General features: G+C 37.4%; 1 protein-coding gene across 1 annotated transcript; it reads right to left on the bottom strand.

The window, feature by feature from the left end:
• Window positions 1–10,842: 10,842 nt before the first annotated feature.
• On the bottom strand, window positions 10,843–23,994 carry Lpar4 (lysophosphatidic acid receptor 4). Its single transcript, XM_028886398.2, has 3 exons — window positions 23,598–23,994; window positions 20,413–20,510; window positions 10,843–14,615 (listed from the first exon to the last, which is right to left on the bottom strand). Exon 3 carries the CDS (start codon window positions 14,532–14,534, stop codon window positions 13,422–13,424), a length of 1,113 nt encoding a protein of 370 aa, XP_028742231.1. The 5' UTR covers window positions 14,535–14,615; window positions 20,413–20,510; window positions 23,598–23,994; the 3' UTR covers window positions 10,843–13,421.
• Between the last annotated feature and the right edge of the window lie 916 nt (window positions 23,995–24,910).

Genomic DNA, 24,910 nt, shown 5'->3' with positions numbered 1-24,910 from the left:
TGTCCATTCGCATTCTGAAAACAACCTCCAGGGAAACGTAGAAAGAGCAGATGAATGTATAACTAGTAGCCATTAATCTCCTCTCTAAGACTCTTGCTTCACTACCCCCCTCCCCCGCACGAGAACATTTAGAAGTGGCCTTTAAGTCCCACCAGATTGGATACACCCGCTGCCACTTGGGATTACTTGCTAAGGTAGCAGCTCAACCTGAAGCTACAGGATCTTGGGAGCACTCTTTCCCTTCTTTGGGGTGTAGCCCAGTCAGCTCCAGGGTCAGAGCAAAGGCAAGTTTATATTCCATAGCTCTTGCAATCTTAATGACAAACACCCAGAAACCTTAATGGTGGCCTTGTTCCTGGCCGCTGTAGAGACCTGTTTCACTTCTAGGACAAAGAGAATAGAGTCTACCATGAAGAAGGCAACTAGAGACCCCATTACATTAGAAGCAGAAGAGAAAAGTACAGATTCAAAGTATAGCCGAATAGGCCTAAGGTTCAGAAGCAGACATGTAAATACCTGTACTAAATGTTTGCTCTATCATGAACTCACTATATGACTTTGACAAGATCCTGAACTTTTTAAAAGGTTTTACAACAGAGTCACACACTGTAGTTAAGATTAGGATTAATTCACTATATAGCTCAGGTTTGCCTCAAACTCTGTGGCTATGGCAATCAAATACATTAGATATACTAAGACAAACTCAATTTCAGGTACTACATCTTAGTTCTCTGTGAGTTGTTTTAAAATTCCGGCTATACTCTTTTGCCTTTCAGAATACATCAACATGGGGCTGGAGAGATGCTTTAATGGTTAATAACACATATTGCTATTGCAGAGGACCTGAGTTCAGTTTCCATTACTATGCTAAGTGGCTGACAACCACCTGTAACTCAAGTGCCAGAGAATCCAACACCTTCTTCTAGCTTTCATAAGAACCTACATACATGGGCACATACACACACTCAGGGATAGATACATGTATACATAATGAAAAGTAAAATAAAATCTTTTTTAAAAAGCACATTGACAATCACCACTCACACAAAGAAGTATGATAAAAGTCACTTGATAGACCATAGACCTGAGAGTTGATTCAGAAATTATAGTCAATGTCCCATGACTTCCTTCCAGTACATATCTCACAGCATGATACTTCCCCCTCATTCTTTGACACAACAAGCACTTATTGTTATTTGCCAGATGAATTATGTTAAAAGGGAACATGTTCAATAGGAGAGGCAGAGAAACAAATCATAATACAGTTATAGACAAGGTCCTATGCTAACTAAGAGTATAGAACAACCAGGTAATTATGCCTGAGGATAATGACAAGTGCTTAACATCTGAACATGGATTTGAACGATAATTATAAATGAGTTTGGTTGGATTTAAGGCCCACTCCCTGAGAGGGAAACCATGCCTGACACTTCTCAGGTGGCCATGAACCTGAGACTGGATAGGCCATGAGCCTTGGCGAATATTAAACATTACTGATCTTCTAAAGGAACACAGCAATAAATAAAATGACTCCTAACAACATTCTGCTGTATTCAGTGCCTCATTCAGCCGCCACCAGGGAAGCTTCTCCCTGCAGTAGATGTCAAGTAACCCAGGAGCCCACAACTAGACAGTATGAAGAGAATGAGAGACTTTGGATCAATCAATCCCAAATGTCATATGTCTATCAAACCTCTCCCCTTGGGGCTCAGGGAATTATGGAGATAAGCAAGGTGGAAAGATTGTCAGAGCCAAAAGGGATGGATGACACCAAGGAAACTGTGTGCTCCAGACACAACAGGACTGATTCACAGATGAACTCACAGAGACTCTGGCAGCATGCATAAGATCTATACAAGTTCAAGCCAGATGGGGTCCCAGTGCTGAGATGGGGAAGTATTCACAAGCTCCCATTCCTAACCAAAAAGCTATCGACAATTAATATCCATTTGAAAAGGAAAAATTAGTTTTCTCCAAAGGAGTTTCACTTAATATATAAAACACACTTAAGGGTAGGCCGTACGCTCAGCAGTAGATGGCTAACGCAAAATGAACTCAATGGTATTTAAGGAGACTCTTTGTCTCACGTTACTTTAGACTTTTTTTTTTTAAATGTCACTGGTCCTTTGCTTGTATATAATGGCTTTTGATTTCATGGTTTTGTGGGTTTTATTTGTGTGTGTGTGTGTCTTGTGCTTTTTCTTTGCTTTTTAAAAATTCTTCTTTTGTATTTTTTTTGCCTGTTTGTTTGTTTGTTTTTTCTAAAGAGAGACAGAAAGAAGGCATGGACATAGATGGATGGAGAGATGGAGAGGATCTGAGAGAAGATGGGGGAGGGAAAACTGTGATCATAACATACTGTATGAAAAAAAACTTTATTTTCAGTAAAAAAATACTTTAAAGACAAAATAAACAACATGTAAACAATAAATGTTCACAACTTTGTTAAATAGATACTGCTATGAATTTGACAGAACACATCAGTGTATTTTCTGTTTGCATCATGGAAAACTTGAGACTAGGTATTTATATAGAAAAGAGGATTATCTAGTTTACACTTTTGGAGGCTGAAAGTCCAAACAGCACAGTGTTGATTCTGATAAGGAACCCACATTATATATTGCTTGTGGCAGATAGCATATGGTGGAAAAACATGTGAAAGTAGCAATTACCTGACAATTTAGAAAGCCAGAAGTAGGTTGGATGGCGTGAGGAGCAGGCCTGTTCTGTTAATAACAGCCCTTACATGATGGCTGACTCAGAAGAGCTGGCTTAATATTTTTTTTAAGGGCACCACCGTACTGACCTTCAATTAGTCTTCTCCCTTTAAAGATAATACAGTCTCAACACAGCCACTCTGAAGACCAGACTTCCAATGGCTAGGCCCTTGGGGGACACAATCAAAGCACAGTAGTGCTTATTCTCGTCTGTTATTGATTTCCATTTTTGCAGTATATATATTTCATCTAGTATTTCGATTTTCTAGGAGGCACAAAAAATTCCTCTTTATAAAATAAGAAATCAACCCTCGTACCATTATTTCATAAAAAGTATTCCTTACAATCATTTAATGACTAACATAGCATTTCTACACATTCATAAAAATGACTTAAAAAGGTATATTGTACACATACCACACATAGACACGTTCTAGATAACAGTCAAATATGATTTATAAGTATATGACTGTGGTGTATACTAAACACCTACATATGCACAAGCACACACATATGATGACTACCAAACATGCTTGAGCACAGTGCATAATTTGGAGCACAATAAACACTGAAGTTGATTGTTAAATTCTGGTTTGAACTTTCTGAAAGTCAACGAAAAACTTTTAGAAAAAAGTTCTGATGCTTTTGTACTTTATAACTTCATTTTAAGAAGTATTGATTTAATTTCTTCTTAATTTACTGTCTAGTAATTCAGTAAGGATGGCTATTTTTATTAACATCAATTGTGGGCCCTGTTTTTCAACTGAGTAAAGGGTTTTTTTATGCTTTTACCACTCCCTATACCTCGGCCCCAGCTTGCTGCTTAGCAGACACATGCCATTTGTCACAGAGGCCTGAGAAAGGCAGAGTGAACCGCTCATAGAAACCCATCTCGGGTTTTGAGAACAGCTAATCCCCAGGCATGCTTTGCTTTAGGGGGAGGTGTGTCAGGCATTCCCTACACTGAAACTTCAACATAAAGCCAGAAGTGGCCCAGAGCAAGCCGAAGCTGTGGAAAACGCAACTGTATTCCTGTTCAACAAAAACCAGTGAATTACCAGTGGAATAAAATATCTCCACGGCAAATCAGACAGCGCTATTGATTTGTGGATTTTCATTTTTCTCTTCTTAAGATTAATCTGGATGCAAAATGGAAGAATGGTCAGAAAATAAGTAATTTCTGGTTAGTATGCAAGCACTAAGCACTTTCTTTAGTCAAGAGACAGCCTATAGAGAAGGAAGACTCCAAGAACACATTCATTTCTGTTTAACCATGATAGAATTTGTTTGTCCTTCGAGCTCTGGCCAGCTCACAATTCACGTTTGTTCGAAAACAGGCAGCTATACATTTTCCATATAAATTCCAGCTAACCACTGTTCATTTGCATCCCCTCCCTCATCACCAGCCATCCCAGTTCCTCTGAGGTTAGCTGACCAGCAGCTGCGAAGAGACCTTTTCTTCATGAATGCATAATTGGTCATTGATGAATGAACAGGCACTCACTCAGTCTACCTGACCTAGGGGGGAAAAAATCCCTGACCATCATCCCAGATGTCCATGTTGGTCAACACAATCTCCATATAATTTATAAGGTATTAAATATCAAAAATAATGGATCTTTTCAGTTAGCATCTTGGCAGATGATGATAGCAGTGCATTTTATTTGAGAAGCCAGCACAGACTTCTCCCAGTAAAACTGCAAACAGAAAACTGTGAGCATTGGCCCCAGATCCTCCTAGAAAAAGGCTGCCATTATACTCCATTACAGTTGAGGCTATGTATGTGCCTCCTGGATGGCATCCAATTACATAGCACTTTCGCCTCCCTTCTTGCTCGCTTTTACTTTTTTTCTTCCCTTTTAGTAAAAACATGTTCTCTGAATGGCTAGACAGTGGTTTATAGTAAAGAAATAGCTTGCAAATCAACTAGAGGAATGTGTGCTAAAAGGAATAGGAGCTTTTCAGAATTGCCAGTAACAAGATACTTCTTTGTAGTTAACTTTATGTGCTATGTGACATGCCATATGGACTGAAGGTTTTAGTCTAATATATAACTCCAAGTGCCAGCAAGTGCCAGGGAAGACAAATTAAATGAGGGGAAACTGTGAAGGAAAGGTGGAGTTATTTACTTGGGATCTGAATACAGCTTAAGAGTTTTAAATATATTCAAGAAGTGTTTTGCTTTGAGCTCTTCATTTAACATTTTATTGAGAACCCCTGTATTCTGCAGAAAAACACTAAGGAAGATAGAGTGATGAAAACAATTTATCTAGGAAATTAAGTTGTCAACTGGATTGTAAAACAAAGATTTTGCTCTTCACCATTAAGGTTCTCAGGCATAAAGGAGTTGGAAACAATGTTGCACTCAGAAGGAAAAACTTCTTTTTCCTTCTATTTATTCAGTGGAGTGTGTAGCAAGGGCTCTAACATCAAACAGACCTGACTTTTTCTAGACTTTGCACTTTTATTCATATCAAAAGTATGACTTGAGCATCTATTTGTACTGGATACTGTTCTAAAAAGGGAAAAGTTGGTTTCCCTCATGGAGCTTGCATTTTACTGGAAAATTGCACAGGCAATCAATAAAAAGCCTATTAGAGAGAAAAAAAAGACTATCACAGAACAATATAAAGAAAATGAAAATAGTGTAACATTCTAGTTAAGGTGTGTCTACTGTAGCTTGAATGACCAGAAAGGCATATCTGAAAAGGTGGTATCTGAGCCTGAATGATAGGAATCATCCACTTTATATAGACCTGCTGGAAAAGTATTCTAAGTAAAGGCAAAAGCAAACACAAAGGGACTAAACCAATTTTTTTTATGTGCTGAGATTTGCTTTGTGACCAAGTATGTGGTCAGTTTTAGAGAAGGTTCCATGAGGTGCTGAGAAGATGGTATATTCTTTTGTGTTTGGGTGAAATGTTCTATAGATGTTTGTTAAGTCCAGTTGAGTCATCTGTTAGTTCCCTTATTTCTCTGTTATGTTTCTGTCTGGCAGACCTGTCTGTTGGTGAGAGTGGGGTGTTGAGGTCTCCCACTATTAGTGTGTGGGGTTTGTTGTGCAATTTAAGCTTTAGTAATGTTTCTTTTACAAATGTGAGTGCCCTTGTATTTGGGGCATAAATGTTCAGGATTGAGACTTCATTTTGATGGGTTTTCCTTTGATGGCTATGAACTGCCCTTCTCCATCTCTTGATTAATTTTTAGTTTGAAATCTATTTTGTTAGGTATTAGGATAGCTACACCAGCTTGCTTCTTAGGTCCACTTTATTGGAAAATCTCTTCTGAACCCTTTACTCTGTCTTTGAAGCTGGGGTGTGTTTCTTGTATGCAGCAAAAGGATGGATCCTGTTTTCTTATCCATTCTGTTAACCTATGTCTTTTTGTAGGAGAATTGAGACCATTGATATTAAGGTATTAATATTAAGAATTAATGACCAATGATTGTTAATTCCTGTTATTTTTTTGTTGTTGTTTTTGGTGGTGGTGGGCGGGCCGTGTGCAGGAGCAGTTTAGGGGCAAGACTGAGGGCTAGGGAGAAACCTGGTACCAGTGAAACTCTCAGGAATCCACAAGGATGATCCCAGCTAAGACCCCTAGCAATAGTGGAGAGGGTACTTGAACTGGCCACCTACTGTAATAAGATTGGGGACTGCCCTAAATGTCATCATAGAACCTTTATCCAGTAACTGATGGAAGTAGATGCAGAGATCCACAGCTAAGCACTGGGCCGAGCTCCCAGAGTCCTCCTGAAGAAAGGGAAGAGCGATTGTATAAGCCAAGAGGGTCAAGAGCATGATGGAGGAACCCACAGAGACAGTTGACTCTGGACCAACAGTTAGGGAGCCTGCATGGGACTGACCTATCTAGGCCCCCTGCATGTGTGTGACAGTTGTGTAGCTTGGTCTGTTTGTAAGGCTCCTAGCTTCGATCAGGACCTGTCCCTGCTGCTTAGCTGGCTTTTAGGAACCTGTTTCCCATGCTGGATTTCCTTGCCCACCCTATACAAGGGGAGGAGCTCGGTCCTACCACAACTTGATGTGCCATGCTTTGTTCAAGCCCATGGGAGCCTGCCCCTTCCTGAATGGAGACAGAGGAGGACTGGGTGGATGGGGAGAAGGTAGATGCGAGTGGGAAGAGGGAATGGGAAGAGAGGATGGAGGGGAAACTGTGGTGAGTATGTAAAATGAAGGGGAAAATGTCAATTTAAAAAAAGAGAAAAATAATGCAAAGATCCTAAAAAAAAAAAGGACTAGACCAAGGATGAGCTTCAATTTAATGAACAGAACAGCAAGACAGCTAGTGAATGTGGGCTTCAAGGTGAAGACAGTAGTGGTAAGACATGAGGTTGAACTAAAGGTAAATCCCTGACAGTGGGGTTCTTCTCTTTTGTTAGCTGAAAAAATCTGGACAAGTTCCTTAACTCCCAGTGTTTTCTGTTCCTCACTTATAGAGAGAATAAAACTACCAACTTCATAATGCTGTAGGAAAGATTAAAGCAGATAATGTATTTCAGACAAATCCTAATATATGTGTGCATCCAGTAAATCTTAGCTATTGTTAGTTTCTATTAGAGAAAGGCTCTCTACATGCCTCACTCAGGCTTAGTATCGACTAAGGTCCTGCTCCTGCAATTTATTAACTGTACTATAAGGCAAGTTTCTTCGGCTCCCTAAGCCATAATTTTTCATAAATAGCAATAACAGTATCATTGAATATATTCAAAATTCTGTATATGCTACTTTCAGACATATGTGGACACTTTAAACATATGAATATTGTTGTTATTATCATTCAAACTCATTCTGGTCTCACATATAAGAAGGAATAAGCATTCATTTTGTGAAATGTTTTCAAAATTAGTTGGAGAGATCTTTTGTCCATCTTCTTACTGGCTACAATTCCACCATTAAATACTTATTTCTGTTGAACATGGTGGCACATACCTATAATCCTAGCACTTGGAAGGCTAATGCAAAAAGACTGTTGAGTTTGAGGCCAGCATGGAATATATAGTAAAACCCTGTCTTAAAAAACATGTTCCTTAAAATCCATAGCTATGGATGGATGCTTAGCTGATACACAAAACTGTAATCAAATCAGACTCTGCCTTACTAGCCCAGTGCTTAGTTTAAGATCTTTCAGTGTTTTGAGTCTCAATTTTCTCAACTACAGAGTGGCTTTTCTCATGGGTCTGACAGGAAGTTATAAAGTGCTTAATATAATATCTAACATGTAGTGAATACCACCATCCACGTACTGAAGTTAGTTCTGACTCAGCATGCATAAGCTTAGAGTTTCAGTATTAGAACCATCAGGGACTCAGCCTGACCCTTTTACTAATAGAGGAACTCAGACACAAAGTCAGGGAGAGCTTTGCCTAAGTGAATGGGAGAGTTGAATACAAAACTAAAAAATTTGGGCTTTTAGCTCAAGTCTCTTTATTATAGCACTGATATAGCTAGCATTCAGATCCTTTTCTGAAAGCATGCTTCACTGAAAAGGAATGGGGGCAAAATAGTCAATGTGTAAAGACTCAGATGTCCAGAGCTTCATAAGCAATGTCAAAACAAACATTTATTGTGAACAGTGCCACAATCAATCTGGATGCATAGGTATTTCTGTTGTATACTGACTTGTATTCTTTCAGTTATGCACTCATGGGTGATAAAGCTGGATTATGTGGCAGCTCTATATTTCTCTGCCAAGTGATCAGACTATAAAATCAAAACGCTCTGTTCCTGTCTTTGATAGTACTTAGTCAGAAATATGAAAACTCTTCCCTTGAAAACCTCTAGACTTTGAGAGTTTTGACATGCCTAAAGAGTACTCCAGATTGTACTTACTTTCCCTGAATGGAGTGCCTCTCATGATTCTCAGTGAAAGAGAAGTACATGAAAAGCTACCCACTGTAGTTGGGTATGTGTGTACCTATGAGTATGTTTTGTCCAACATAGGTATCTACCTGGTTGCACTCTCAGTCAATCATTCTAACAAGTCTGGATGTTGAATTACCACCTTTTTATTACAGCATAGCTACTCAAATTTCTCAATTCTTTACAGTCCATGCTTATACTAATGAACATTTCTTTGTTTAATGGAAATGGAGAGATGAAAAGAAAAAAGGGTGCACCGTTGAGGCTCAAACAAGGGAGGCTGAGGCTCGACAAATGGGTTGCTCTTTACTGTGAGTCATTTCTCTCCATCACAACCTCATTGGCACAATCTTTATAGTAGTTTGAATTGGTCAGATGCCCTTTCTCATATGCAACATGAACAGAAAGAATAAAACCAATAGGAGACAAGGAAGGGACAATCATTCCCAAACCACTGTCACTGTATTAACAGAGTTTCATGGATGATTCTGTTACCAGGCAGAAGCAGTATTTCTCTAGGTGAAATACTGGAGGGCATAAAAGCCACAGGAAGAACAAGTAATTGCGTGAAACTTGAGCAAACATACTGACACAAGGTGTAGGGGCTTAGGAGCAGAGAAAGAAAGAAAAAACAGATGTAAAACAAATAGCTTCTGTCACCATGGTTTCTGAGGACTTGGCCTAGGAGATCATTAAAATAAAGGTTTTTTTTTTTTTTCCACTTTAAATGTTGCCTAGGTTTGATCTTGCTGGTCATGATGCCAAAAAGACAATGTTTGCTATCATTTCATGGAACCAATGTTTAATGAGGACTTGTAGTGATGATACTGTTTTCCAGAAATTCCCTGTGCTACCATCCTAGAACTACCACCGCTCTAGCTATCAATCCATCTCACTCTACTCTCAGTTCTCAGGCAGCTATTTTGCCTTTCCCTTCACCAAGATTGACAGTCCTTAGATATCTCACAAAACCTTAGAGATCAGATTCAAACTACAACTTGGAGGCTGGAGACCAGGCTTAGCGTTTAAAAGCACTTGGTGCTCTTCCAGAGGATCCAAGTTCAGCTCCCAACACCCACACCGAGCAGCTCACAACTATCTGGATGCCCAGCTCCAAGAGATCTGATGTCTCCTGGCTTATGTGGGAATTCCCCTACATGTGACATATACACATACCACTGACACATAAATAATTTATTTTTTAAAGTCAGCTTGGCTTGAAACCACAAATATAGTCAGATATTCTTTGGTATCCTCTGGGGCGAGGGGGATTGGTTACAGAATGCTACATGGATTCTAAAATCCAAGTATATTCAAGTCCTTATTTTTTGTTTGACCCACACATTCTACAGCATATTTAAAATCATGTCTGGCTGAGACTTAGAGACCAGCCCTAAGCTCCCATCCCGCCCCGGAGCTCCCATCTGGACAAGAGGTGAGTGCCTGGGCTCATACCCAGAGAGGCTTGCCCCTACCTAGGTCCCATCCCTGGGCACCAGCCATTCTGGAGAAAACCTGCCCAACTTGGCCCCAGGTTCTGGCCATCGGGCAGGATCCCCTCCACCCCTACCGGGAAGGTTCCCCTTCTCCAAGACCCCCGGCAGACCCTGCAATCTCCACGCCCTGCCCCCATGCCCATCTGCCTGAGACCCCAGCCACTTCCTGAGACTTAGAGACCAGCCCCCAGCTCCCATCCCCGCCCAGGAGCTCCCATCTGGACAAGAGGTGAGTGCCTGGGCTCATACCCAGAGAGGCCTGCCCCTAGATCCTATCCCTGGGCACCAGCCATTCCGGGGAAGACCTGCCCAATTTAAAATCATGTCTGCCCAAAGACAGTGTGTATGCTACATAATCTTCATACTGTATTGTTACAAAACAGTGATTAAAAACGTCTCTACATTTTCAGTACAGATACAATTACTTTCCAATTGTATTTTATCTAACATAAGTTGAATGTATGAGTGTGGAACCATGGATAGAAGACCAATTGTAAATTGAGGCCTAGTCAGAAAAGTCAAAGGAGGGAGTAAATACTTTACATCCTTATGACTGAAAAGTCATCCAGGAATTTTTCATTTGCCTGTTCTGCATTAGTCTTCAGACAGACAGCCTAAAAAATAAATTTCTAAAGTAACTTGATAGGAAACATTTTAATAGGTTCTTTCTTAAAAGATGGAAAGATAAAGGATAGATACTTTTTGAGTGCCCTTAAAACAGAAAATTGAATAAATACATAATTAACCAATGTATAATGGCTTAATAATCCAAATGTTTTATTATATTTAATAAACATTTAAATGCAGGTTGTAATTACAGCTGAAGGATTACCTGTATTTGTAAATGTAAAATAAATTCCATTTTACATTCAGGTACACATTACAATTTGTTGGTTACATTATTCACATCACCATTTTTATGACTAGCAAGTTATATTAAATATAAAATGGAAATTAACCAAATAAAGTGAAATATTAAAGAGTAATCAACATTAAACATGAAAATTATACTAAAGAAAAATGATTTTAAAATGTATTTATGTCAATTCAGCTAACATCCAATTCAATGATTTGATACTATAATCCTAAAATTCTAGAATTTTAACAGCTAAGAATACAAAGAGTTCACATATAGTTCAATATTACAAAAAAAGAAAGAAGAAAAGAAAATACTGAAGGAAACAAATTTTCATCCTTTGATTACTATTTTTACCTTACAACATTAACCTAACAACTGAAATTCATCTAATCTAACCTACTTTTGTCTAACTGAGCCTAAGGCCTTATGTATTTCAACTACTACCTTTCTTTGCAAAACAATACAATGCATAGTTATTTTTAGGAATTTAAAACATGAATTCATTTATACTATTGTTCTATTGTTTTAGCAACTTTTTTTTTCAGCTAGTTCCTAACCCAAGCTCAAATTCAACAGTCTTTAAAGTTTCATTGTGCTCACTGATTTTTACTTTAATTTTTTTATTATTTTTTTAAGCCTACATATCACCAGATAGAAAAACAGATTAAGGAATTTCAAGAATTTGCTCATTGCTTTAGAATTTTTACCATTTCATCATTGTTCTGTGATTTTTTAATTTAACCACTCTCTGGCACAAGTTCATCAGCAATATATAAGATAGGTTATTCCTGGAAGTTTACTTTAAAATTCTGAGCATGTTTTAATTGCCACATTTTCTACATTTTTTAAGAACAGACTGATGCATATTTAAGGTAAATCTGCTATACATCAGAAAAACTAAAATTGTAAAGATTTTTGTTTTTGTTATTTGCATTACAAAAAGGATTCTTCTCCTTTCATAAATTTTAAATGATGCTTTGATTCATTCCCTCTCAAACTTGGTGCAGTTTAGCCGTTTCCTAGTTGTATCATCTGACAATTGGAGCACTTATTAAATGCTATAGATGCGCAAAACGCACACCCTACATTTGGAAGTGCTCCTTTTATTTGTTTTGTAAGGGTTTGTTTTAGAAGGTATGTATTTTTATCTAATTCAATCCTGTCCCAGACACAATTTTAGCAGGTTTTTAACTGAATTACGCTAAAATGTTTATTAAAATGGCATAGTGTTTTTAAATTTATGGAACTTCAAAAATAGTAAAACAGTGATGCAAGTGTTAGGAACTATTTTGTTATTTGTTATTTTTTTTTCCTTTTCTAGTTTTGTAAATTTTTTATTGATAATTTTCCTTTTTGTGTCTTTTATTATATACATTTTTTTTCAATATGCTCCCGACCTGAGCACACATTCAGTAGCACCTTGGCTACAATGTGCTCCATAATCTAACAGTAAAGAGTATATATTTCAAAGTTACAGCTATCTAACCCCTACCTAAAAAACTAATACAAGCTATAAAAGATCTTGCTGCTATTATTTTGTTCACTTCTCTTTTCAACTTGCTCCCGACCTGGACACAAATACTGTAGCTCTGTGGCCGTACTGTGTCCCAACATTTAATATGAAGAATAAATATTTTCTACAAGCGAGTCTCCACCCCCACAAAAGATAAGTGGAAGTTTTAAGAAATAATGTAGTGTTGCTTAAAGTTTTTTAAATTGACACTGTAATTTTATGATTTTTTTTTCCATTTTTCACCTGCCAGGAACATATGTAGCAGCTTTCAAGATCAGCAATTTCATAGGAAAATTCTAGTATTGTTTTAAAAGAAAGTTTTAAAGCTGACACTAATTGTGGTTATATATGTGTAAATGTTGTCTATTTTCCAATTTTCCCACCCATATTCATTCAAACACTTTATTTCTGTTTTCATAATCTAGATAAAATTTGCCAATCCTTTTAAATTCAACACATTTCTCTTTCTCAACATGTCCTATTAACATTAGGGAAAAATAAGTTCTTTTAGTAAAATAAATTCCGTGATAATTCAAAAAAGGAAAAAAAAAATACCAGTATATATCAGTAGTAACACAAACATTTTTAAATAATCCCTGAATTTGTTCTATATTTATAGGCCCAACCCAATTACCAAAATCACTGGAATGTCTTTTTTTTAAGTTTTAAAGTAACCCCCACATCATCAAAAGTCAAAAACAATCACTGGTCATTTATATAATGAAATTTCAACTCAACAAAAGAATCTGATGATCTGTTTTAGTTGCTGTAATTAGACTTGACCTATAATTACTGAACAAAACAGAATATGTACAATAAGTGTTCAAACAAATGTATCTGACTGTATTTGGTACATTAATCTATTTTCGGCATCATTAGCTTCAATTTTTTCCTCTTATTTATAGCATAGGAAAAATCATAGGAAACACCATAGCTGAACCTGAAAGACAATTCTCATACCTAGAAGGTAGATTCCAGCATTAATTCACCACCATTATTTGTTGTTTGATCACTAACTTCCTCTTGAATAGCTGGAAGGGAAGGCTTTGGGGTCAGGGGTGTCTCAGTCTTAAACAGGGACTCCATCCTTATATGTGTATTGATATAGAAGGATTTCTGAAAGGATTCAAGGGTGAAGTAATAGATAAAAGGATCAAAGCAACAATTCAGAGTTGCAAGGCACAAGGTAATTGGGTACATTATCTTTGCAAACCTTTCCAATAAGCAATTAGTAATGGCTTGGGAGCGTACCAAGGCATATAAAAAGAGAACAGAGTTGTATGGCACAAAGCATACCACAAAAACTGCCATATGTACTGTGATCATCTTCAACACTTTTTTCTTATTGGTCCCGATTTGAGACAATGTTGCAGGCTTGCGGAGGGTTCTCAGCACCACAGAAGAGCAAGAAACATTCAATATCAGAGGAATGATGAACCCGACAACTTCAATGAATATGGTGATCTTGGACAGGTATGTCTTCCACACACGTTTGGAGAAACCCTCAAAGCAGGTGGTGGTCGCATTGTTGACATTAGTGGTGGAGAACAAAGAGGCTGAAATACCACCACTGAGGACTAGGATCCAGACTCCAGCACACACAATGGCAGAATTCCTCCTGGTCCTAATGGTACGAGATCGGAAGGGATAGACAATGGCTAGGAAACGATCCACACTAATGCAGGTGAGGAAAAGCATGCTCCCGTAGATGTTGGTGAGGAAGGCGGTCCCTGAGATCTTACAAAGGGTGTCACCAAAAGGCCAGTGGCGATTAAAGTTGTAAAATATTTTGAAAGGTAGGGTACAGACAAAAAGCAAATCAGAGAGGGCCAGATTGGTGATGAAAATAGCAGTCTCACTTCTCATTTTCATGCGGAAGCAGAAGACAAACAGAGAGGCACTGTTGGTTATTAGACCCAGAATGAACACAACACTATAGACAGCACCATTCAGATTATACTTGAAGGAATCATCAACAATGCAAGTATTATTGGCAGTTGCATTGCCCAACCTGGGTCTGAGACTTGAATTTAAATCTTGGAACTGAAAGTCAATAAATCTTCTGTCACCCATGGATTTTTTTTTCCCAGAAAGCCTGCTAGATGCAGGGGTTCACCACTCTGAGATTAAGGACCAGTGGAGAATGCTTTCTTCCTATAGGAGACAAGATAGAATGAGTCACTAAACCTGCCTTCCCTCTGAGATTTCTGTGGAATAAAATATATACTGCTCATCCAGACAAGAAAATATACACATTCTATTAGACTTGACAAATACTTTTTGATCATATACCACAGGTAAATAATACTACAAAGGACATATTGCAGAAGAGATCACACAATACAATAAACATAGCATTGCAATGAACATGATTAAGGAATATTACTCAAGAGAAAAAAATCAAAGAATCCCTGATAGCTAAGATGCTACTAATGTGGAATTTGTAGGCCCATTTTCAACTTTCAAAATACATATTTTATTTGATTCTTATAAGAACACCATAAGGTAAACACAGGGAATTATCATTTTACAGAATTAAATGTGAGTCTTAACCCACAGCAGTTACAGAATGTCAGAATTGGAAGAGAATGTGAATAATGTATTCAAAACCAGAAATCACTTATTTGATTCCTAAATCATTAACTTTTCAAGTTACTCAACTTTGTACTGTTTATTTTCCAATACTACTAAAATACCTTGTCTGATTATTAACTCTATTGTATGAGACAGCAGGTAGACGTGAAGCCTCCAGTACATACTCTAAAAACTTACCAATAAACTATTAAAAGGATGTATTGGTTCACCTTTTAATTCTAAAACAGAAGTTCAGAAGACATGATCTCCCAGTGGATTAAATCTCTTAGCTAAGTTTTTCAATACATTACCAATACAAAATGGACTCCATGTTTTTTAAAGAGAAAAAGAATATGAAGTTGAATGGTTAGGGATGGGAACTGGGGAGGAATTGGGGGAGGGAAAAGAACATAATCAAAATATAATGTATGAAAAAATTTCAAGATTAAAATATCCAACCCATCGTTTTCTTTCTACACTACAGTTCCCTTTCCACCCATATCCTAAGCCTAGCACATACATGCTCCTTTTCTTCACCCATTCCATGTCCTGTCCGATATATCCATGCATTCATCTGCTAAAATGGCCGTGGTCAGCGTCAACTTTTCTCATCAAACACCTCATTCTGCAAAATCTGATCCTGCCATTTAGGGGCTTTTTTTCCAATACAGTTTTCATGAGCAGTAGCCATTAACTCAGTTGTCTAATTAAATATTTAGACCAACGGGGCTAGAAGATACATGTAGAAATTTTACCAACTTTCTCCTAGGTTAATAGCTACCATTGGCTAGTCTTGTCTTTCAAATGTGCTCCATAATACACTGTGGATAAGTAACTATTGAATGGTTCTTTTGAGTGGGAATATGAAATGAAAGTGGCCTTTGTTCCCTGACATAGCCAGTAATGGGTTTTCACATGATTAAGTTGTAAAATACAAGCAGCTGTTTTCTGAAGTGATTTCCTTTTCACTCTTCCTTCAAGACACCAAGGAAACAAGTCAACAGACCTCTGTATGTCTTAGGGAAGGGAATAGAGGATAAATCTGCTAGAAATACAGAAGACTGAAGTCATCTCAATGAGTGTTTGATTTGAGTAAAAAATACTTAGCTTGAGAAAAATCACTCACTGCAGTACCCAAAGGGAGTGATGACTTCCATAATATGGGGTAAAACACGCAGGTTTATCACTTTAATAGTGTCTAAGTTCCAATTGGGACTTGTGATCCTGATTTGTCATTCAGTAAGTCTTTATGGAGTCATTTACCTAAAATCATATTCTTTTTTGGCCATTTCATCTCACAAGTCTAGTTCAACCTTTCCCCCAAAGCAATCTTGATAAACAAAAGCAAAGTATAGTAGGGACCTTGACCAAGAAAAGTCCAACAGGGACAGTCCAGGTAAGGAATAAATGAAAATAGGCAGGTGAGTCAAAAAGGAGATGAGAAATAAAATGTCAGAGAAAGACATAGAGAGGTACGGAAAGAAGAGAGGAAGAGAAGGTAAGGAAAAGGGGACTTTTCCGGGCCATCTACTTTGTATTAAGAATATTGAGAGGGGTTCCTCTGATCCCATCCTCACTACTTTATTTAATCCCTTCCAGGTTTCCCAGATGGGAGAATAATTTTCAATTGCTGTATTTAAGGACACTGAAGACAATCAGCTGAAACAGACAGAACCTCAAAAATCTCAATTGATGGTGTTCATGGCTACAGACACAGGTTTTTGCTGTTCCTGTTTTTATTTGCACCCATGTTCTTCAATGCAGCAGAAGAAAACTGTGAATGCCAAACTTCTCAATCTCGAGTCATTTCATTTACTATTTTAATACCATTATTATCTATTATTCCAGAAGACTCAGTTACAGTAACACTATTTACAATTTTTAAAGTTCATTGCTGGAAGAAACCAAGAAGACACTGAAAGAAATAATTTCTTATTAACACAGTCATATACATTTAAGAATTTATGAGGCTATAAACCACATTAAAACCAGACTTCATTCATAATCTCTTGCATCTGCCTTATGCAATAAGCACTGCCAGCAAGTTTATTTTAGTCTGTAAAGGATTTCACATTAGAAGGCTTCTCACCTCTTCCCAGAGCCCCTCCAGTTTCACCTCCTGGTTATATCTACACACAGAGTGCTGCTCCCTCCCTGCCTATGTCTTGTTTTGTACTTTTCTCAACCAATATTCTGAATAGTTGAGTTTTGTATTCTACTTTCACATTCAGTTTTGTCATGAATACAATCATTTTATTTCTTAATTCACGTTATTCTAGATTTAAAAATCATAAATGGTAACTGCGTTATATTTATGGAGTACAACGTGATTTATAAATGAATCAATACATATTTAATATCATTACAATATATGGTGATTAAATCAAGTTGATTTATACATCCATCACTGTACTTCAGTTTTATATCCCCCCAGAACATACACACTATACCTACAGCAGTCAGTCTGTAAATGCACGACATTTCTACTCTGTTGCTTTGGGTATGCAAAACCTGTGGGAGAGAAAGGACTACAGACAAGAAAGCAGTTCAGTCTCCCTCCTAAAGAGAGGGCATGGGGAAACTGCCACCATGGCCCTATTCATAGCTCTTCCTTGCTTGAACACACACCACCTTTGCTGTCTAGCAGGGAGGGCGTGGCACTGGAAGCAGAGAAGTCTATTTCTGACTCAGACACCAGTTCACTCTGTAACTTGGCTATACTGTTTTCTCTTTCCTGTATAAACATTACCCCTGAGCCTCACAGCTGAGGCTAGGAAGATTCAACAGTGTTAAGAGTAGTTTGCTGAACTTGTTGGTATCCAGCGTTACCACAAAGAAGCATTATAGAAGTCTGTTCCTCTCAAGCATGACTAGAAATTTCTAACTGGATTTTTTTGGTATCTTTAACTTTGTATTAGAAATGTATCCTTCTGCTAATTCCTTGTACCTCAAAAAGTTCCCCCTTGGGTTTGAAACCTTAACTGCACAATTTACTCAACAGAGAAATCCTTTGTTTGCAAAACTGAGAACAGTATTTGCCTCTTGAGGTGACTGTGAAGAATAAAAAAATATTCAAGAAACAAGGCCTGTTTTCTTTTTTCCTGAATGTCTAACATACTTTCCACTAAATGTACAGGTCAACACTTGAGTATTCAAGGAGGTAAACAAAGAAAAATAGCCTACATGGTTAATGGTATCTTTAACTGTGAGCAGCATCAGACTATTGTCTTATGAAGATGTTTATGACCAATTATTCCAACATAATCGACTAAAAGAGAGATCATTGTTAGATAAACATATTTTCATTGATAGTGGTCAGAAAGGAGGTCAGCTGGAGGTTGATTAAGAAGAAACTGAAAGGGGCAGCAAGATGGTTTAGCAGATAAAGGCACTTACCATCAACCTTGACAACCTGAGTTCAATCCCTGGGGCGCCATATGATGGAAGGAACTGACTCTTGCAAGCAATCCTGACTTTCACATTCACCATGGCATTCAGATGTGCACACGTGCATACACACACACACACACACACACACACACACACACACAAGCAGAATAGAGTGTAAAAATTAAAAAAAAAGAAATCTGAGAGTAAGGACCAACATGAAGAACTATAAGAGAAGGTAATGGAGATGAACATGATCAAAATGTTTTATATATTCATGAAAAAGAGAAATTGTTTTGTACAATTAATAGATAATGAAATATTTTATAAAATTTAAAAAACAAAAATGTATCCATCAATTTTTTTTAACTTTTTGATTACCAGAACCCATTCAGAGTGTTCATAATAATTTCTACACTTTTCCTTTTTGTTTTTAAGTTTTTGGTGCCTAATAATAATGACATATACCATATTTGGCATTTGGGGGAACACTAAAGGAAGGAAAGTCACCTTTTTGGCCCCTCTAAGGATTATTAAATACATAGATCACTTCATAATCTGCTAAAATTCCAGAAATTCTATTGAAACAAAATTTAAAATTCTGACATAAATCTAATACTCTAGAAAGCCCTGTCATACTTTGTTCTCAGCCAAACACAGTCCAGAGTCCAGTAAACTAAAGCCCTGAAGGCAGAGTATACTCAAATTGTCTTACTTTGCTCCATTTTTAATGAGGTTAGTTCAAGTCAGAATGCTTGTAATCCCTAAAGCATTTGATTTTTCTGCTCTGGTCAAAACTTATGAAAGCTGATAGAGGGTAAGGTAAAGCCTATTGTGTCCTTGACTATAGACATGTAGCAGTGGATCAAAGTTAAAACTATACAAATAGAAAAATAGAATTCAAGACTGGTGCAATAAGAACTACACCTCTTCTTGTCCTCCTCAAATAAGTGGTTATTAACATACAAAATTCCTGATGGCAACAGTGTTGGCCAAGTTACAGGCATAGGTCACACTTGGTTCCAATTAATGTTCCTATGCACTGATTGATTCAGAGCCATATCAACCTTGGGTGTTTGATAAATTAATCTCTCTTTTTGAATGGCTTGTCTATATAGAGCCTCATTTTCACTAATATTAAGGCTTTTCTGTATCCCAGGCCAACTCATCTGAAGACATCAAGAAATGGCAGAATCCAATCCAATCAGTAACTAAATTCACATATTTTTATTTTTCACCAAAAGAACTAATGTTTCCTACTAACCCTTCACCTGATGGCACAGGCCAACCCTTAGGTAATATTGTGGTCACTAGCTCAATATGATGGGACCAAAGATTGCATCAGAAATACTAAAGCAGAATTTTCCCTAGTACCTAGTTATAGAGTAAGAAAACTTCAGAGAAATTGCACAATCTAATATGATGAAATTGTCTAGAGTCTTAAGACTTGATATTTCATCTCAGTAGAAGCCCCAGACATTTACAGAATGCTATTGGGTGTTCCTAAAAGATATCATTTCCAAATTCTGCAAGACTCATAAATGCCAGCAGAACTCAGCTGGCAACACACAATTCATTAATCAGTTTGAACACAAATTCATTTGTTGTGCTTGGGTATTAGTAATGATCATATGAATAAAAACATGCCTCACATTTATCTATCATCTACCATCTATCTGTTATCTATCTATTATCATCTATCTATCATCTATCTGTTATCTATCATCTACCATCTATCTGTTATCTATCTGCCATCTATCTATCTGTCATCTACCATCTATCTGTTAATGACAAAGAAGGATTGAGTGAAAGAATCAACATTCATCTTCAACAAAATTGCCTGGATCATAATAAACAACCACAACTCCACTACTTTATTTATTCTGGAACTTTGAATCACATGATCTGTAATAATATAGAAGCATTAGTTACAAAAAGAATTGAAGAATAAAATGAAAAAAAAAGGTGAAATCTGAACAATGGTACTCACATTAGTTCAAACCAAATTCTGGCACCAAATTTTTCTGAGACTTGGATAATCAATGAATTTTCTGAAGGCAGACGATCAAGGATTTCCTTAATTGAGAACTGTGGAATAGAATATCACAATACTGTTCCATAAAGAAAGCTTCTCAATAAACTGTATGGCAAGATCACAAGGTAGAAGAAATTATTACATAATATAAAGCAGAGTGTATAAGAACCAACTTATTTCCAGATAATATTAAATGTCTTTGATTTCATTGTAACACAATTGAAGCTAGCAGTTAATCTCCAAGCCTATCCTTGCTGCAGATATATCTTATTAGTGGTATTGACTGAAGCTGAAAATTCATAGGAGTAACTTTAAGTCATTTAAAGATAACTAGTAAAAAAGCATAAAAATAATCCCACTCCCATACATTAAAAAAAATAAATGAACAAAGATTTCCTTGGCGGCCTAAAGTTATTGGTATGTTTTTGTTGTTGTTGTTGTCTTTCTCCTTTTCCTTTCTTGTCCTCTAACAACAACTGCTATGATTGGACAAAAGAAAAAGGAAGGAAGGCTGGGACACCAGGTGAGGATTCTATTGCTTTATCTCTAGCCTGTCACCTCCATTAAATTTCCTTCCCTCCTGAACTGTATGAGAAAGGCTTCCACTACTAGGTATTTGCATATTTACTGAAAATCACATGTCTTCATGAAGATTCCTAAATATACCTAACATGGCATATAGGTATAGTGAAAATCACAACTCTGCACAACATGTGCATATAAAACAAGATAAGACACCATGCTGGAATTCTTACAAGTGGCACCTACATTTGGATTCTATTCGTTGTGTGTAGTACTTGTAAAGCAGAATTATCTGCTAGTCCAGACTGATACTATTCTTAGAGCCCACCCTCTTCTGAACAAAAGTAGCCTAAAACAAGGCAGACTGCTAAATGACACAGCAACTCCCTTGAAATGATTTTCTTCATATAAAAAAACAAATAAGACTGTTCAACAACTTAAAAGACACAGAGATCACCATGTTACTAAAGAGAATTGATTTTAATTGTCCTCTAGAGAGCAATATTCCTGAAATGAAATCAGTATTATTTTATTGGTTTGCCTTAAAAGAAAACAGACATGTTAGCATTTCTTCCTTTTATGGACCTTCCTTTTTGATGTAAACTATACATAAGACTCTCATTTGGAATACAGGAAAATTGGGAGGTTAAATACCCAGAGTTTGGATAATTGCTATTGATTCAATATCCCTATCACAAGTAAACTGTGAGATAGTAAGCCGAAGTTACTTTATGGGCCTCAGTTTCTCTTCACGTTCCATATTTGGCACTGACTGAAAGAAACCATCAGTTGGGGCTATGGTAGTGCCTGCACAGGCTGTTCCTGTCTGTCAATTCTTTTCACCTGTTTCTGCTTGTCATGACAAAACACACACACACACAACACACACACACAACTAAAAGTCTGTAATAAGAGTCATTAATTTTTATTAGTCCTAATGCAATAATTGCTAGGTTTATTTGATTGTCAGAAATACATGGTATTAATTACTGCCAGAAACTTAGAATTACAGAGCAAGGTGACATTTACATCCTAAAGCCTTCCTAAGGCCTTCATCTTCCTGATCCTCAGTACTGCCTATTCAGAGGGCATATCAACTTTAACTGTGGAGGTCTCCACTCTGTAGTCCTCCTACCTGATCACCTTGCCCCTTAAAATACAGGGCTAAGAGCCTACTCCACAGTATAACTCCACAGAATCAATAAACTTCTTATGCACTGTTCTTATCATTGTTTATCCACTGAAATCCGAGACTGGAATCCCAGTGCTGAGTGGGCCTTCTACAAAGTTTCCAATTTTCAGTACCAACATTGACAATTAAAGGTTTTTCTCTTCCTCCCTCCAAAAGGCCAAGAACAGAGTGTATAAGATGACAGACAGACAGAGAATAAAAGGCAGTGACCAAATCACAGCAAGGGCAGCAAAGCTCAGTGCATTCTCTCCCACAAAGGGAATTGAATAGATCAAACCTCGTCTCAGCCTGGCCTGAGTGTTGCTATGAGGCATCTTCCCAGTCTTCTCTTTAACTTAGAGAATATACATTCTGAAAGGCTGCCCTGATTGTTCCCCAAAGCCTTTCATTCACATCTCTCTCTGATTGGCAGCAGGAGGTGCTTTAGAATGTAGAAGCCATGAGGCTTATCAGCTGAACTCATCCTTTGCAAGAGTGCAACTTCTCATTTGTGACAAGGAAAAGGGATTTATAACCTATTTTGATGAGGCAAGCTGTTGGAATTTTGTTCTGAAAAATAAACATGTGACAAAGCCACTGGATAAGTTCCATTTTAAGATGTTACAAGTTTTATGTTATTTGAGGAAAAAGAAAGATGGCATAATTTCATAAAGCAGCAAAATGAATAACACCACCAAGCTTTGCTATAACTAATTACTCAGTTTCTCTGGTCTTCTTCCACACAAATCATAATAAATTACAAGGCTGTATTCCTCCCAAAACAGAAATTATCCAACATACATTACTACTTAATTCAACACATCTTTTCACTAAAAATATTTAAAATATTCAGAATATGCAAAAAAAGAATTTTAAAGATGTCACATTGTGCTGCATTTATATGGCAAGTAGCAATTAATTTCACATACAATAGGAAATTCTATTTATGCTAGAATTAAGTTTTCATTCAAACATGATTCTTCCTTTATGGATAAGTTCATGAATTATTCAATATAGCAAATGTTACATTCTTCATAAATCAATTAAGCATCAAAGGCATGTAGTGTATAGTTTTACTAGAAGAAACCTCATCATAATAAAAGCCACGTTAGCTCACAATCTTTTGTAAACCAAAGAAATACAACGCTAGCCAAAAGACTTTCTAACTTCTTCTACCCTGTGATTTTCAATCAGCTCTTTAGGACTGTGTTTACATGAAACAACAGTCTGAAAATCCTGTCTCTCTTCCACTGAAACAATATTATTGCCAAAACAATGGAAATTCTTGTTTTTTACCATTCAACACGATGATCCTTGTTCAGTACTTCAGAGCTGAAGTCTAACTTCTTTTCCCAAACACTCAAAGCATCAATGTTTCGACTGAAGTTTGTTACACCATCCCCCACCCCCAAAACGCCAAAATCAAATCTTTCTCAAAGAGACTTACCCAAAAAAAGAGTGTTCTAGATGAGAGAATGTGCTCATGCCTGTGGATAAATAGCTAATAAACATGTAAACGGGCAACTCGCACTTTGGAAGTGCATATTTTTATCCATTAAAAAAAAAAAAAAAAAAAAAAAAAAAACAGGGAAAGGTTAGCCCAGCCCAAAGGAGCAGAGTCTGGGCTGCCGCAGCTCCTTACTGCAAACCGCTCATTCTGAAAATGTGAGCTTATTTACATTTATCTCTTTCCCTTTGTTAAGAACTAGCCCTCTTGAATGCTGTAGCCCGCATGCCTTTAACAAACAGGACACAAGAAAAGGCCCAAAGTCCTTGCTGGAGCCGAGGGCCGCCGGGGAACTCTTGGGGGTCTCAATAGGAAATGCTTTTCATTGGATAAGGAGGCATTATTAGGAGCCGTGATCCCGCCCAATCCCCTGTGCTTCAGAGTTCCCTTAGTCACCAATCACTGGACTGAAGAAGTTTTTCCTTAAAGAGCATTGCCCAGGAAAAGCAGTTTCACAGTCAAGAATTAGTGGCTTAAGTGCCACTTGACAATATAAAAAGTGTCTTTCCTGACCAATTAATTCACAGAGAAAGCTTGTGTGCCTGTCTTTGCTGCGGGACCGCTACCCTCTTACAATTCTAATGAGGAGGAGGAGGAGACAAAACTCCAAACTGGGAGGAGCAGCCCGTTTTTGCTCCTACTTGTTTAAAACAATCACAACACTATTAGTAAGAATTAAGACGAGAGCGAGGAAAAGACAATGGAAAAGGGAGATGTATGGTTATTACAGTGTGCATAATCCAATTGCTGTCACTCTCCCAAACAAAATTCAATTCAATACTATAGTCACTTACTTAAGCCAGAAAAATGCCCTCAGACTGTCCTGGTGAAGAGGTACTGGGGTCCCAGAGCTCCAACACTTGCCTTACACGATCCAGGGAGTGCTCTGTAACAAAAGCAGAGTCACTTCTCTTAAAGATCTGCCTGACAAGAAGTCTAACTGCCATGAAATTTCCAGAGGTTTACTAAAAGGAAAATAAATAGTACAGATGCAATTTGTTCACAGTGAGCAGTTATCTTCAGTTCTATCCCACATTTCCCCTAGATTGAGCTCTGTACCTTATAGGTGAACTGCCTTGGTCAACCACACTGCTTCCCTTCACCTCACCCAGTTTTCTTTCTGTCCATACCTCTTCCTGATGTTTGTTGTGGAAACTTATCTGTTTGTCAGTGACTGCTAGTCTTTTCCTACACCCAGCACCCCCCACCATCCTCTCTCCTCTACCTCCACACACTGCCAACATCACCACCAA

Source organism: Peromyscus leucopus, chromosome X (assembly GCF_004664715.2).
Source record: "Peromyscus leucopus breed LL Stock chromosome X, UCI_PerLeu_2.1, whole genome shotgun sequence".
Lineage (NCBI taxonomy): Eukaryota > Metazoa > Chordata > Mammalia > Rodentia > Cricetidae > Peromyscus > Peromyscus leucopus.
Note: the sequence above shows the minus strand (reverse complement) of the source record. Positions and strands in the feature narration are given on the sequence as shown.